This window comes from Podarcis melisellensis, assembly GCF_964234715.1.
Source record: "Podarcis melisellensis genome assembly, chromosome: 12".
NCBI classification, from domain to species: Eukaryota; Metazoa; Chordata; class Lepidosauria; order Squamata; family Lacertidae; genus Podarcis; species Podarcis melisellensis.
Window position 1 is genome coordinate 36,243,994 of NC_138544.1, and position 12,823 is coordinate 36,256,816.

At 44.6% G+C, this 12,823-nt stretch overlaps 1 protein-coding gene across 1 annotated transcript; it reads right to left on the reverse strand.

The window, feature by feature from the left end:
- Window positions 1-3,491: 3,491 nt before the first annotated feature.
- Window positions 3,492-12,593, reverse strand: C1QL3 (complement C1q like 3). Its single transcript, XM_081882837.1, has 2 exons — window positions 11,517-12,593; window positions 3,492-4,151 (listed from the first exon to the last, which is right to left on the reverse strand). The coding sequence occupies exons 1-2, from the start codon at window positions 12,102-12,104 to the stop codon at window positions 3,972-3,974; spliced, it is 768 nt and encodes a 255-aa protein (XP_081738963.1). The 5' UTR covers window positions 12,105-12,593; the 3' UTR covers window positions 3,492-3,971.
- Between the last annotated feature and the right edge of the window lie 230 nt (window positions 12,594-12,823).

Genomic DNA, 12,823 nt, shown 5'->3' on the forward strand with positions numbered 1-12,823 from the left:
TTGTGGAGACAATGCCCAAAATCAAAATATGTAATAACAATAACGAACTAATGTAACAAAGCTTATAATTTACAAATCAGTTTGTCAAGATATGATTTAAAAGAGAAGTTTGCCTTTTATTGTTTCTGTGGTTCTAACCAAAGAAAAATGCTGATTTTGCTAAAAAAAAGAAGAAGTGTTATATCTGTTTAAAATGACAGTCTGGTGATCTAACGTCGTTTATTATATTTCCAAGCGTGCACAGCATTTGATATCCTGTGGCAATAAATTTCTTGTATTATTTCATATTGGCTGTGCATGTCTAGTTATAGGCCACATTTGAGTGAACTGCATAGAAAAAGGGATTGCACCTGTGTAGTGGAAACATTATTCTACATTTCCAAAAAAAGCAGCACTCTCTATTGCATCCAGAGTTGCAATGGAAGCTTCTCTCCAGGGGGTGGGTGGGTGGGGGAATAGCCCCTCTGCATAGGTGAATCTGCTCCTTCATGACTTTTGTCTTGCTTGAAACACGCTATTTGACAATGGGGAAAATCTCCAATGTTTTGCGGTCAATTGATGTATACCAAGTGTACTCGCCATCAAATCAATTGTGAAATCAGTAGATGAAGTCAGATGTATTTTTCATCAAAGCAGAAACATTCAGTTCATATATGCTTACATTAAAATGAAATAAAAATTACTGCGTCAACTCACAAACAATCATTAGGATAATTTAATCAGAATCGGCTAATCTAGTGAAAAGTACTCTTATTTTGAGAGAAGAATATGTGCTGTTGGATACATATTTTGCTATATATAAATAGCATGGTGGAGCATCATGAATCTGAATGCCTTCCAGAGAGGGAGAAGAGAATGGAATAATGACATAATTACAAAGTTCCTTTTGGAGAATAGATCTACCTTTTTAATATCTGATTTACAAACATTTAAAAAATAAGACTGCATTATGAAATAAGGGAATGATATTTTGGAAACTTGAACATACTTTCAAATGGAAGTTGAGCTTTCATGGTTTCTGTTAATGGGCTTGTGCTGTTATTTCTCTTTATAAGCAAAATATTAAAATAAGTTCATTTAAGCGAGCTCCATATTTGCAACGTGTTGATCCTAAAACCATTATACCCAGAGTTAACTACAACTGGGTTTTGGTGGAAATTACTTTCATGTAAATGCATTTAGGAGTGAATACAACAAGCAATTAGGAAAGCATTTCAAAGGTGGACTTGAGCAGTCCAATTTAGAGTTCCCCCTATAATTTCTGCTTTCAATTGTTTAGTGGGTTTAAAAACAACAACTGTCAGAAGCATAAATTGTGTCAAATGGTTTTTCATGGAAATACAACTGAAAAGTCTCTTTAACCTCTTGACATAACAAAAATAGGTTTAAAGTAAACATGGTTTTTTTGTTTCACATTTGAGAACATCTCCTTTTGCATAATTTATTACCTTTTAATAATATACATATATTAAACAATCCTATTATTTATTCTGCAATCTGGCACTCTGAAGGCCTTTGTATTGGACTAATGGTAAGAAGTAGCCCATCCTTTTAGTTTGGCACTCTTACAGTGCAATCCTGCATGCCTACTCAGAAGCAAGTCCCATGCAGTAGTATCTTGGGTAGGTGGGCAGAAGGGTTGCATCTTAATATATCCTCATTACTCCCTTTGTAATCATTACAGTGATGCTTTGTCATACTGTATATAAAATCTTAAAACATTTATGTCAAAAGAAATAGAAACTAGAAGCCTTCATCCAATATTGTTTGTTTCTTGAACACACATTTCAGTCGGACTTTAAATAGTCCATTAAGAACAGCTGTCTTGAAATTGTCTATATACTAACAGGTGCAGGAGAGAGCAAGTGTCCCTGGTAAAAAGGGTGTAATGAGTTGAATTGGCTCCTTTACTACATGTGTTTAGGAAGGCAAATCAGTTTAATCAGGCTGCTGCTTTCTATGTTTTATGTTTTATAGTGATTTACCACACATCATTGATCTTCTTGAGGGGAAAATGATATATAAATAATGATAAATACTGTTGCTTTAACACTAGCGGACCTGTATATTCCAGCACTTAGCTATGGGTTCTGTTGGTGGCTTTTGGCATACCATATACTCCACCTTCTAATTCCATAGCTATTAATTTATAGGTTTGTTACAGAAATAAGATGATTGAAAAGCATTCTGCCCATGAACAACACCATCCTAAATGTAATTGATGGTCTATCGAACTGTAGGACTTTTCTGACGCTGCAGTGGAACAGTTTATTTGCATAAACCATCCTAAGCACATGCTGGGACAGCTTGCTCTACAACTAGGGTGTAAAAATGGTTTACTCATCTGATAAATAGCCAGGCACCAACAATCATATCTCTCACATTCTAACATGATGAAGGCTGCAATCCCATGCATGCATACTTGAGCTTACTTCTGAGATGACATGCATAGAATATTATGCTCAAGGCCCCCTTTCCGTATATGCACCCATACACATGTACCTGCACGAAATGTTTAACTTTATGTGTGCAAATATACCAAACCCTACAGACAGGACTGCACTGGATCATTGGCAGTGTGACTGGCACCCTGCTGCCTGTGTGAGAAGCTATATAAACAGTTGTACCTGTTTGTATTGACCTTACATGCTGCGTGTGTTAGCACCATAAAGGAGACACTCCCATCCAGCAGTAGCTAAGTGTGGATGGAGCCCAAGAAATGTAGGTAGGATCAGGCTCAAGCGTCATCAAGTTCTGAAGGGCAAAGCAAATGGGCTGCATTTGGCAACATGTTGGGACAACACTTGCTCCCCCAGCATCGAGTATCCACTTTTAGGGTTTTTCCTTATAGGCCAATGGTTATTCGTGCCTGTGAAAAAAATGTTGCACCTGGAGACACTGCTGATAGTGGGCATATGATACTGGAAATAGGGTATGGTCTCCCCAAAAAGATGGCCCACATGGTGGGAAGAAGTCTTTGTAACACTTGACTAGGCTTTTAAAGCAAAGGTAGAACACCAGATCATCTACCTAATGGAAACTGCATGACAGAACTGGACTCTTCTATGGTTTTCTCTCTTTTGCACATTGATTCAGAGCACTGCAAGTGCTTCCATGTGCATGTGGCCCCTTTGCTTATGCAGAGTCTGCCCATTCACTTCAGTGGAGGCAGCAGAATTATTTGCATAAAGGAGTTTATACAGAGATTTGCTCCCTCTCTTGAGATGAATGGGTCAACCCTTGTGGGTGATGCAACTCCTTCTGCATATGCTGGAGCTACAAAATGTGTGTAAGAAATCAACGGACTGGAGCAACAGAGAAAAATGGAAAACGAGACACAACTGTGCTACAATCATTTTCAACCCCTGACTTGCATCTATATACAGTTAAATTAGAGCTAAGGCTTGAAGCAGGTTAATTTTCTATTTCTAGGTAGTTAAGGGCATATAAGGACAAGGCAAATAATTCCTTCGGAGGGAATAAGCAAAAACTCAATTACATCTTCTTTTTATTGTAAAATCATTCCTCACCACATACTATGAGTTGGATCCACACGCATCATAGTTAGCAGGTAAGTCACAAGTACCAAAGCTGATGGATGGATAAAAGCAGCAAGATCATAGCACACCAAAAGTATCATATATGCCGAAGAAATAATTCAGTGCTTTAAAGGTTTTTTTTTCCCCCTCTATAAAAGTTGTGATCTATATAGGACTTCATTCACATGGACACTAACAACAAGGAGTATTTTGCTTTGGCGATTGTGGATCACACATCTGTTTAACTTGCTCTATATTTTTTTAAAACACACTCTCTGGGTTGTACAGATGTGAGTCAGGTAGCATTTTGCCCCACGTTAATGAGGTGTCCCTCGGCCAGTATCCTCTGGGGTTCTTGATTCGTCGATTTTGTGTTTTTTGCCACATGAATCCATCACTTAGAAGAATGTGATTTTGTGTTTCACTTAATTATCAGTCAGCATAAATTATAAATCCAGAAAATGTGCTGTATTTGTTGTTGTTTCCTCCATGTGCTTTCCCTCCATCTAATTTTATGTAGACTTCATCTCCAGGCTCCAAATGTAGAACGACGCTGTTACTGGCATAGTCATAGTTTTGGTCTGCATCCTGAGCAATTGCACTAGCTCGCACCTAAATGAAACAAAACACAATGAGAATATGTGGTTTGCAGTTATAATACTCGTCAGTTCTCTGGAACGGAAGTGCATGGGTGGCTTGCTCCAATGCTCTTGGTAGAAAAAGGTTTTGCCTTTACCACTGTGGCTACTGACATATTACAGACTAGCAGAAGAGTCAGCCATAGCAAAATATTTTAACTTACGCCACCCAACATCAGCTTGTTTGACTGAATAATACATGACTACCGTCTATCAACATATGCCTGTAACCTTTCGCAAAATCACTTCTAATAACTAGAAACACTATTTTATGTATTCGTTTCCCATATGCATAGCCAGGTCTGGATTTAGGTTTGATGAGGCCAAAGCTACTGAAGGTAATGGGGCCCTTTATATGTCCAGCTGTTCTTTGTCAACAAATTGTCGCTGTTCTTTGTGTTGAATATATGCTATATAGTAATTTATGGACCTAATAGGTATCTAAAGCCATTTGGACATAACAAAAGGCTAGCAGGCAGGGCCCATTATTTCCATCATAGGAGCCTACACAACACAAAACACTGTTGCTGTATGTAGGTTTTATTTTATTTGCTTTTTATCTTATATTTTGGAAATGTACATCTAGGGGTTTTTTTCTTTACATTTTTGGGGGGGGGGCAAGAGGGTGGGGTCCTAAGCTGTAGCTTGTTTAGTTCATACGTAAATCCGGCACTGTACATAGCCCATGCTCTTGGTTGCTCAGGGTAGTATAGGTGAGGATTATTATTCTCATGTTAGGATGAGAAACAGACAGGCCCAAGGTCAACCCAAGAATTGTAATGCTAAGAGGTGTTCAGAACCAGTACAACACTAGTCTCTTCACCAGATCAGTGCTCTAGACTTAAGCCAAAATATACAGAATTGTGAAACAAGCAGCGATAGTTCAGTTGGTTAGAGAATGATGCTGAGTTCTGTGAGCCTGGTGTGCTTTGCACCTTATTTTCCTTGAACTGTGCCTCCCACTATGCATGACAAATTGCTTCTGACACAAAGGGGAATTTTTCAAAGCAGCTTGTGAACATATGAAATGAAACAGGAATAAGCTAGCATTCCACTGGGCCAGCACAATCCCACCTAATGAGCCTAAGCAGAGGGAGGGGGTTGGGGGAGGCAGGAGAAGCCAGCCACAGTCTCGATTTCATATCAGATTCAACAGGTATGCATCCGTCTAACATTGCACTTGACTCCTGTTGGCTTGGTTCGTGATCAGAATCAGGCCCATTGTAGGAAAAAGGATATGAGATTATCATAGAGATGTCAAGAGGGGTAAGTATATAATAAAACCACCCCTTGATGCCTTTGAATCAATGAACATCATGCTGAAGGCAGAGTTTAAATTGATGTACGAAGAAGATGCAACACAGGAGCAGGAGCAAGCTACAAAATCAACTACCTCCACATTCATGGAATATATGCAGTTTGAAAGCCATTCAGAAAATTTAACTAATGCAGGGAACATGTACATCACACCAGCTTTTCTGATTTGAGATTATATTTTTAAAATCCTGAATTCTTAATTATGCAGTGTCTACAAGCTTAGAGTTGTAAGTGTCTTGGAGTTTTAAAGAATGCCATATTGAATTTTATATAATTAACAAATCTGGCCACAATCCTAAGCCCACTGAAGCAGAACTGCACGTAGACCAGTTTAACAGAATTGTTAGAAAACTTATAGTTTGGTTTCAGTAGCAAAATATTTAACTATTTATTTGTATGCGATTTATGTTAGTATAACACATTATCTGCCTTGTTGCCTGTTCTTATTCCACCACAGATATACATGACTGCTGGTGATTTAGTGCTTTTGCAAACCTGAACTAAATAATGCATAACTTGGCATGCAATCTCCTGGATATATTTTTTAAAAATCTTTTTGGAATTGAAAAATGTACAGTAAGTAAAAAAATAATAAATACACAGATGCCTTTCAAAAGTATAAATGACAGGTTTTCAAATTAAATTTTCATGTGATATGATCCCACATTAATTCAGAAATGTTAACAATGGATAAGATTTTTCACCATGCTAGATCTCATAAGGTATTAGGAAGCTTAGAAATCACAGAGGCAGGAAAAACCTCCTCTTGTGCATCATATAGCAAGGTTTGGAAAGGCTTAAAAGATTTGTAATTGCTTAACAAATGTTCTAATTTAAGCTGATATACTGTATAATATCCTAGGCAATTCTACTTTGGATTCGTACCTTCAGAAATATGACACATATTGAAGTGATCTGCCTTGGCTACTCATAAAGCAAAAACTATCAAATTGTGTATTTCCTAAGGGTTAACGGGTGCTTGGGAGGAGCAGGTGACTTCAGACCATTAATCCCAGAAATATTCATCCCTAGGAATTACCCTGTTTTGAGATCATTACTGATATTACAAATAGTAAAGAGGAAGAATGGATGATTGGTTTGGTTTGAATTATTATCACAGCGTTTTAAGTTCAACCAATGTCTGCATTTTATTCAATTGGACTGCTTAAATTATCGTGCAAATTCCATTCATGCACTATTTAAATGCTGCACGTTGCATTTATGTAGCATTTCATGTTACAGTCTGATGAATCCTCCCCACTCCCCCACAAAAAAGCACGAGGTCTATTTTGCTATTGGCTCTAGCATTAAATGTGCTTCATATATCACTATGAACACTATGTAAAGGCAGTGGGCACTCTCCACAGCAATGGACATTGTCTGCACTAAAAGAATTGAAAGATTTATTGATTGAACTCCTAAAAATACTTTGCAGATTGCAGTCATTTTGTGTGTAGCTACAATGCCTTGTGACTTAACCTTGATCCCATACAATGTGTGTGCTACCTTTGCAAGACTCTGCCGCTTTTGTTGTTGTTTGGCAACCAATGTAATTTCTTTTTAAAGCCTATAAGGACAATCTTAGAAAAAACCCTATGTGAATTGCAGCACACGTTAAAGGTGCCTCAAAATTAAAAACAATTAATGTGTGTGTTACATAAGTTTCACAATGGCTCGCCTCACTGAGTTATACAAGTATACAGGGACATTAAAACTGCAAACAAACCAATTATGTTATAGCTTCAGCACTTCTATATTTAAGCTAACTGTTAAGGAAGGCAATGTGTTACATGGGAGTCCTTGAGATATTCAATAAATGTTGCTCTTGAATGATTCCACCCCCAACCCTGCGAGTCATATTCACTCTCAGTACTCATGCTTTCCTACATTACCATGCTGAATCTATTAACACCCTGCTCTCTTTTTGGCCAGTCCCACCAATATTTTGTATTGAAAACTCTATTGTCCAAGTTCATTAGCTGCCAGCTTCATCAGATCAAACAGTCCCCCAAACTAAAGCTACTCACCAATATGAAAAAAATGTCTTAAGAATTTCTTATGGCTGAATAAATATAAACTGAGTTCAGAGCTGCATGATCAATATTTGTCTATTCTGTTTGTATAGTGACTAAATTAAGCAATTTATAAATGTCTGGAATTATGTACTTAGTCTATGTTCAGGCTTATTTTAATATTTATGATCATAAAAATATGCCATGCACTCTACTGTGTTCTGTTTTTATTTCTATCATGTGTTAATAATGCTTTTTAATAACCAAAATTAAAAAGTTTTTTTTCCTGAACCAGATGGTTGTACGTGTGAGACATGGCAATTTGCTGTGCTGTATTTAATGTTTAACAATGTGGTCTCATCTCTAAAAGCAATATTTATGGCAGGTGTTTGCTAATTTGATTAATTTCTACTGATGTCCCCATAATTTCATTTTTACAGTGCTTTTGAGAAACCATAAACAAAAGGTTAAGTGGCGTATCAGATTAATATACCAGCCTTTGATGCTTCCATCTGTGATCTGCCGTTTAACACAAAGCTGAAGTGACTGAAAGAGCTCTCATCTGGTTACGGTACACTGGTATTCCCCAGTACCAGTGTTCAGCAATTTCAGCTTCATTATTCTGCCTTTCAGGAAAAAATCTCTTCAGTCTCAGGCACTTTCTACAAACACGCAGTATCATATTTCAGCTTTTTTGGAACCTTGGTTAGAATACTGTGAAATCATGTTCACTGTGCTACCTATAATTAAGGCTATATAAAGTAATGAATGAAAATAAATTATTAAAAGTGAACCCCTAATAGTCTGGTGAGTCGCTGTAAACATGAAAATAATGACCAGCAAGCCCTTTGGGGAAAAACGGTGTAATCTATGCTTACTGGACAGCATTTAGCACCCTATTGATATAAAATAACTATTTAGAAGTAAATGTAAAATTCATACTTTCTGATAAAGGTTTGAAAAGCTACTTTATTTCTAAACTTACGGCATGTGATATAGTTTGATCAAACTCCTTTTTTGGTTTTCCCTTTTTTAGGATTAAATGTTTATTGATTGTGCATACATCTGTAATGTTTATTATACTTTATTTTCACCCATAAACAATCTATTGGACTTCTGCATCAACAAAGCCCTTCTAGGCTCACGTTCTGACTCATTTTATCTTACCCTGTGCCATTATCAATCTTGCTTACAAAGACAATAATTAATGCAAGTGTGTTTGTGTGTGGTATGTATGTCAGATCTCTGGGGGCCACTTTAAAGCCAAAGGAAGCAGGCAGTTGTGCCACCATTTTGACTACTTAAAATGGATTACATATGCCTTTCACTTTATAGAAATGTGTGATCTTTTAATGTTTGGCCTAGTGAAGCCTTGAAGTGTGGCTGGGAAGGGGTGCCAAACTTGGAAGCAAAGATGACGTTGTTTTAAAAGCTTTCCTCTTCACAGACCTTCCTCTTAACAGAGGTTGGAAAGTTCCTTCCCCTATGCGACCCTGTGCATGTGTAAGCCACACCGAGCACCGCAGGACTTGTTGCTGAGTAAATAAAAAGCATATTTTGATAGGGTTGTAATGCCGGGGGTTATGTTTAGTGCAGTGCCAGCGGCGTCATGAATCTTGAACTTATGCTTGTCATTCTAGCATTTACCCTCCCCGTCTTTCCATCTGTAAATGCTGCGTTTGTATATATAAAAAAAGTTTTGGTGTTGTTGTTTTTTTTTTAAAAAAAAACAAAACCCTGGCCACTCTCCAGGTTATTATGCCTAAAGCCACGAATCTGGGGCGGAAAGTTCCCATTCCCTTGAGGCCAGTGCCTTCCCAGCGCCGGCCATTTTCTTCCTTTCTCGAGGAGGCGTGGGTGGGTCCCCCAGAGAGATCCTTTCCAACCTGCTCCGTCGTCGGAGCAGATGGAGAGCCTCCCCCGTCTCGAAATGGCTCCTTCTTCCACTGCTCAGGAGCTTCTCCTCACCCCCGGGAAGCCGCCCCAACACAATCCCCTCCCTCTTCTCCTTCCGGCCCGACTCCGGCGCCACGAGGAAGGCGCGCAGCAAAAGGCCCGCGCTTTTCCCTCGCCCTCCGGCGACGCGCGAAAGGAAGGCAGGACGAGGGGGAGAGGGGAAGCATTTCTCGACGGGACTGCTTTTCATACCAGTAATTTTTTTAATTTCCATTTAAAGCACACACGCGCAAAAAAGCCACAAACGTAAAAACTACGCCTGCGCGCCGTGCGCTCTTTACTTTCTTTCTCCTCGCTTTTTGCAACCTGGCCAACAAAATCCCCGAGGTGAGTTGTTCTGCCCTTAATGACTGAGCGCGGCCGGATTCGCGCCGCGTCCACTGAGTCCTTGTAAACCCATTTTGTTGTTGTTGTGGCCTCGCTCACTTGTGACTGAGAAGGCGGCTGGGGGCAGGGAGAGGAGGAGGAGCGTTTATTAAGAGACCCAATTAAACGAGGCGGGGGGAGGGGGTCCTCTCTCTTGCCTCAGAAACGACCACCATGGGGGGGGGGGCACAAGCGGGCTGGGTTTCCACTAGACGCCGCCTTCACACCTCGGGAAGGGAGGAGGCGGGTGGCCCAGTGGGGACGCGCCCGCCCCAGATTCCTATTCCCGGATTCCTCTTTCGCACGAGTCCGTTTCCCTCTCTCTCTCAGGACTGCTTTCCCCCTCCCCGCCATGAATTGATTGACCCGGCGCCCGCCTGCTTTTTGCCACTCACGGTCCACTGAGCCCCCTCAATTAGGCACTTTCACTCTCTGTACTTAATGGGGGGCGGAGGGCAGGGGGCGCTTTTGCTGCGAAAGGCGGCCAGCCCGCCCTTCTGCACCGGGGGTCCCTCGGGCTCATCCTGCCAACCTTTCTGCCCCCGAGGCACCAGCGACTGACTGAACCGCCCCTTCCAACGCGCCACTTAGGCTCGGGTGCCAGACTGCAGCTCCCATCATCCCTGGCCATTGGCCCTGCCAGCTGAGGCTGAGGGGAGTTGGAGTTTCGCGTCGATGGGGGTCGCAAGCCCCCCATCCTGGGGTTGCCACCAGCCGCAGCTCTTTCATAGGGACGCGCGCCCGACGTCCCGTGGAGCCTCCGCTGTTTTCCCTCGCGGAGGAGGGGAGAAAGGAAAGGCGTCCACGTGGATTTGTCTTATGGGTGGGCACAGCTTCCTCCCTAATTTAGCCTTTCCTCATATGGGGAGGGAAAAGCCTTTCCTTGCCATTTATCCAGCCGCAGGGGCTGGGAGAAGGGAGCAGCTCGCGCAACTTGAGTCGCCTCGGGAAGCAGCGACGCTTACTCAGTACTTTGCACATACGGAGCTGACGGGCTGCCTCGGGTGTAAGGGCAGCAGGACGCTGCAGCCGATCCCTGTGGCTTTTCCTTGCCATTTCCAGACTGTGCTGCCTCCTGGGAGCCTCCCGCAGCTCCTCCTTCCTCTGAGCGGGCAGGCGGAGCCCCGGGACCTCTTTAACGATCCCGGGGTTGTCTGTCCGTCGCACCCCGCCCCCTCTTCCTCGCCACGTTCAGGTTCAGCCCGTGAACAAGGAAGAGTGTCTTAAAGTATATATAAACGCAGAGTCCCATCTCTTCACCACTCACAGCTCCTAAAAGTCTCCAAGCTAGTTTGGCAAAAGAGATCTCTTAACATTAGGAATTAAGCGCTGGGCACCTTCCCAAATCTCACCATCTCCCCGGCTTTGAGGCTGCCTCTCTTCTACTCACTACCACTTCCAGGCGGCGCTCCTCTGAATTCCTTTGGGTTTGGGGCTGGCAAACTCCCCCTGGCAGAAATTCAACAGGTGCAGCTTTGGCACAAACGCGCTCTTCTCGCCTTTGCCTCCTCACCTGTTGAATTTCCACCTGGCTGGCCAACCAGGAGAAACACAACGCATGCAAACAAAAACAGATGGCAAGCCTGACCTCTTGGGCCTCGATCCGAGCTGCTGCTGCTGCTGCTGCGCCCCTAAAGCGGACTCCCCTCCCCGCGGCCTTCCCCGTCCCTCCCTCTCTTTCTCCCCACCTGGTTGTTCTTGCACAGATCTGCCCACATGCTGGTGCCGTCGCCGCCGCGCATGAGCACGTGGTAGGTGAAGAAGTAGATGCCGGGGATGGAGCAGGTGAACTTGCCCGTGGTGGGGTCGTAGTGGTTGCCCAGGTTGGTGACGACGTCGTCGAACTTGAGCACCTCGTAGCCCTCGTGCTGCCGCTTGAGGCCCGCGTAGAAGGCGATCTTGGGCACGGTGCTGTAGGTGGCGGCGCTGATGGCCCCGGCCGCGTTCAGGCCCGGCGCCCCGGGCGGGCCCGGCAGGCCCTGGCGCCCGGGCTCTCCCTTTTCTCCCGGCGGGCCCACGGGCCCCGGCGGGCCGGGTTCCCCCGGCGGCCCCCTGGGCCCGGCCTTGCCCGGCCGGCCGGCCTCTCCCTTGGGGCCCTGGATGAAGGTGGGCAGCGACTGCATGAGGCCTCGGTCCGGGGTGGCGGCCGTGCTGGGCGCCTTGGTGCCGCCGTAGGGGTCGCAGACCATGCGGCAGGTGCCCAGCATCTCGTAGTGCGCCGACGTGCCCGCCGAGCTGACCAGCACCGGGATGAGGATGACCAGCAGCAGCACCATGACCACCCCCAGCGCTCCGGCCGCGATCAGCCGCCGCCTGCTGCCCACCAGGCGGCTCAGCGCAGGGCGATCCTCTTGCCTGCTTTTGGACAAAATCTTGATGGCGGGACGGGAACCTCCTCGAGCCGAAATCCTCGCGGGGCACCTTCCCCGCGTCCCAGGGGGCTGCTCGCCCTCGTGCTCCTCCTCGCGGCCGGGAGGAGCGCGCCGGAAGGGCTCCTTCGCCCGATCCCCCAGGCCGAGTCCCGAGAGCCTCGCTCCCCGTCGGGGGCACCTGTGGCTGCCGCCGCCGCCGCCGCCGCTGCTCCCCTCCAGAGGAGCCGCGCACACTTTTATGCTGCTGCTGGCGATCGACTTTTCCCCCCCGCCTGTGCCAGCTCGAATCAAGTTCCCTTCTTCTGCTCCTCCCGATCGCCTCTCGCTGCCTTCCCGCGTGGTTTTTTTTTTCTTCACCTCTCCCCCTCTCCTTTTTCCAACCCCTTCTTTCCGTCACTCATTCATTCTGTCTCTTCAGCAGTCAGCTACACCAGCTGGGCGAGGGGATCGGGATCGGAGATTCCTGGGGAAATCCTGCTCGCGCCACAGCCGGATGGAGGAGAGAGGGGCGCTCCCCGCCGTCCGCCTTGGCCGCCTTCCTGGCTGGAGCTGCCGGGATCCGCGAGCCGCTCGGTGCCGCTGCCGGGAGCTGCCCACAGGCTCGTCGGAGCGCGCGCAGCCAC